The 3,702-nt window shown below is 39.4% G+C and overlaps 1 protein-coding gene across 1 annotated transcript; it reads right to left on the reverse strand.

The window, feature by feature from the left end:
• Window positions 1–953: 953 nt before the first annotated feature.
• Window positions 954–1,943, reverse strand: LOC125087846 (olfactory receptor 1D2-like). Its single transcript, XM_047708571.1, has one exon. It carries the CDS (start codon window positions 1,914–1,916, stop codon window positions 975–977), a length of 942 nt encoding a protein of 313 aa, XP_047564527.1. The 5' UTR covers window positions 1,917–1,943; the 3' UTR covers window positions 954–974.
• Window positions 1,944–3,702: the final 1,759 nt, after the last annotated feature.

Below are 3,702 nucleotides of genomic sequence, written 5' to 3' on the forward strand. Positions count from 1 at the left end.
ACCATTCTAATTGCAGTTTTATCTTAAGTTTTATCCCTCTTTTTCCCAGCATAGTGTTTGTGTTTTCTCTTTTCTTGATTAATCTCTTGATTAATTGATTGATTAATCTCCCAGAAGTTTGTCCATTTCATTTAAAGAACCAAACCATATTTGATCCTCTCTATTGTATTTTGTTTTATTGATTTCTACTCTCAACTTGTCTCTTTTTTCTGTGTTCCCTGCACTCATTCCATTGTTCATTTATCCCAGAATCCTAAGAGGACACTTAGCTCAATAAACATGAAGCTTTCTTTTTTTTTCCAATATAATCACTTAAAACTGAATTTTTCCCTGAACACTTCATGTTTGCCATGTCCTACAATTTTTGACATGCAGTGTCTCTATTACTATTCATTTTCAAATATCCTAAATATATTTAGGAAATATAGAAAATAGCTAAATATTTTCAAATTTCCATATTGACTTCATTTCTAATCTTGAGTTAGCTAGCGTTTTGTGCCCACAAATTTGGGATTCTCTATTTGCCTTTCTGTCATTAAAATTCAAAGCAAGTTATGATCAGATTCTATTCCTTGATATTTTTTGACACTGTGTGTGTGTGTGTCCTAGTACCTAATAATTCTTGCAAATGTTCCATATGTGCTTAAGAAAAATATTTGATTTCTAATCACTGCATGTAAATGCCGCAGATCAAGCACATCAATCATGCTGTTTAGATCCTCCATATTTTCACCATTTTCCCACCTGACCCATTAGGAATCACAGGCCTGCCAATATTTCCTTTCATGATGATGATTCTATACATTTTCCCCAAATTTATTTAAACCAGATTTAAATAATACATTTAGAGATTTTTTTTTTTTGAAGGAACATGCTTAAATTGCTTTATCTTAGTGACTTTAGTAGAAGTGAGGCAAATATAAGATTTTGGGGGATGAAGTTATATGGTTTTCACTTCAATGATCCAGATTACCTCATGTCAACCTCTGGAAAGCTTTCCCTAGGAACAGTCTTCTCAGAGCCCCATGCATGTCCTTATTCCTCAGGCTGTAGATGAAAGGGTTCATCATGGGGGTCACCACAGCATACATCACTGTAGCTACTGAGTCCTTCATGGAATAGGTTTTGAGGGGCTGCAGATATACCATGCCAAGTGTCCCATAGAAGAGGGAGACCACAGCCAAGTGGGAAGCACAGGTGGAGAAGGCTTTGTACTTGCTAGAGGCTGAGGGTATTTGGAGGATGGCTCTGACAATCCAGACATAGGACATGATCATGATCCCTAGGGGGGTGAAGAATATGAAGCAGCCTGAGGTAATCAGCACTACGTGAATGATCTGGGTGTTGGAACAGGCCAGCCTCAGCAGGACATACATCTCACAGAAGATGTAGTGTATCTTCTGGGAACTGCAGAATGTTACCCTGGTCATGAGGAGGGTGAGGAAGAGGCCATAGAGGACAGAAAGTGCCCAACATAAGGTGAGGAGCAAAATACAGAGCCCAGGGCTCATGGCTGTGACATAGTGGAGGGGGCGGCAGATAGCCACATAGCGGTCATATGCCATTGTGGCCAGGATGAAGTTGTCCAGTGTCACCAAGGAGACCAAGAAGTAGAGCTGTGTTAGACACCCCACATAGGATATTGCTTTATTCTGAGACTGAAGGTTTACTAATGTCTTAGGGATTGTATTGGTGACAAAAAAGAGGTCTGTGAAGGAGAGGTTGGCTAAGAATACATACATGGGAGTGTGCAGGCGGGAGTCAGAGGCAATGGCCAGGATGATGAGCACATTTCCCACCACTGTGACCAGATACATGGACAGGAACATCCAGAACAGAATCTGCTGCTCTTTAGGACTCTCTGAGATCCACAGGAGGAGGAACTCTGAGGTCCCACTCTGGTTATCTCTATGCATTTCCCCAATTGTCTGCAAGATTAGCACCAACAGACATTTACAAATTGAGTATTGAGTAAGGACATTGAGGTAAACAAAATCAAATATTTTCTTAGGATTAAAAATATCTTAGACTAAATTTTATAATTTTTTAATGTGAGCAATGAAGTAATAACAAAAGCATAACATGGAAAATCTTTATTCAACTTTTTCCAGCAACCTTTAATCTGACATACTCAATGTTATAGAAATAATGTCTATGTCTTAACCATAAGTGACTCTTAATCTCACAAAACAAACTGAGGGTTGATGGGGGGAGGGGGGTTGGGAGAGGGGGGGTGGGGTTATGGATATTGGGGAGGGTATGTGCTATGGTGAGTGCTGTGAAGTGTGTAAACCTGGCGATTCGCATACCTGTACCCCTGGGGATAAAAATATATGCTTATAAAAAAATAAAATTTAAAATGTAAAAAAAAAATAATGTCTATGTCTTATTTTATTTTATTTTTATTTTTTTTAATTTTATTTTTTATAAATAAAATTTAAAATGTAAAAAAATAATGTCTATGTCTTATTTTATTTTATTTTATTTTATTTTTTAATTTTATTTTTTATAAACATATATTTTTATCCCCAGGGGTACAGGTCTGCGAATCGCCAGGTTTACACACTTCACAGCACTCACCATAGCACATACCCTCCCCAATATCCATAACCCCACCTCCCCTCTCCCAACCCCCCTCCCCCCATCAACCCTCAGTTTGTTTTGTGAGATTAAGAGTCACTTATGGTTTGTCTCCCTCCCAATCCCATCTTGTTACATTTATTCTTCTCCTACCCCCTTAACCCCCCATGTTGCATCTCCTCTCCCTCATATCAGGGAGATCATATGATAGTTGTCTTTCTCCGACTGACTTATTTCGCTAAGCATGATACCCTCTAGTTCCATCCACGTCGTCGCAAATGGCAAGATTTCATTCTTTTGATGGCTGCATAGTATTCCATTGTGTATATATACCACATCTTCTTTATCCATTCATCTGTTGATGGACATCTAGGTTCTTTCCATAGTTTGGCTATTGTAGACATTGCTGCTATAAACATTCGGGTGCACGTGCCCCTTCGGATCACTACGTTTGTATCTTTAGGGTAAATACCCAGCCATGCAGTTGCTGGGTCATAGGGTAGTTCTATTTTCAACATTTTGAGGAACCTCCATGCTGTTTTCCAGAGTGGTTGCACCAGCTTGCATTCCCACCAACAGTGTAGGAGGGTTCCCCTTTCTTCGCATCCTCGCCAGCATCTGTCATTTCCTGACTTGTTCATTTTAGCCATTCTGACTGGTGTGAGGTGATATCTCATGGTGGTTTTGATTTGTATTTCCCTGATGCCGAGTGATATGGAGCACTTTTTCATGTGTCTGTTGGCCATCTGGATGTCTTCTCTGCAGAAATGTCTGTTCATGTCCTCTGCCCATTTCTTGATTGGATTATTTGTTCTTTGGGTGTTGAGTTTGCTAAGTTCTTTATAGATTTTGGACACTAGCCCTTTATCTGATATGTCATTTGCAAATATCTTCTCCCATTCTGTCAGTTGTCTTTTGGTTTTGTTCACTGTTTCCTTTGCTGTGCAAAAGCTTTTGATCTTGATGAAATCCCAGTAGTTCATTTTTGCCCTTGCTTCCCTTGCCTTTGGTGATGTTCCTAGGAAGATGTTGCTGCGGCTGAGGTCGAAGAGGTTGCTGCCTGTGTTCTCCTCGAGGATTTTGATGGATTCCTTTCTCACGTTGAGATCCTTCATCAATTTT

The sequence above is a fragment of the Lutra lutra genome, chromosome 16, assembly GCF_902655055.1.
Source record: "Lutra lutra chromosome 16, mLutLut1.2, whole genome shotgun sequence".
In the NCBI taxonomy this organism is placed as follows: Eukaryota; Metazoa; Chordata; class Mammalia; order Carnivora; family Mustelidae; genus Lutra; species Lutra lutra.

Coding starts and splice junctions, on each gene's coding strand:
- LOC125087846 (XM_047708571.1), bottom strand. CDS start 1,916: ATGCATAGAGATAACCAGAGTGGGACCTCAGAGTTCCTCCTCCTGTGG.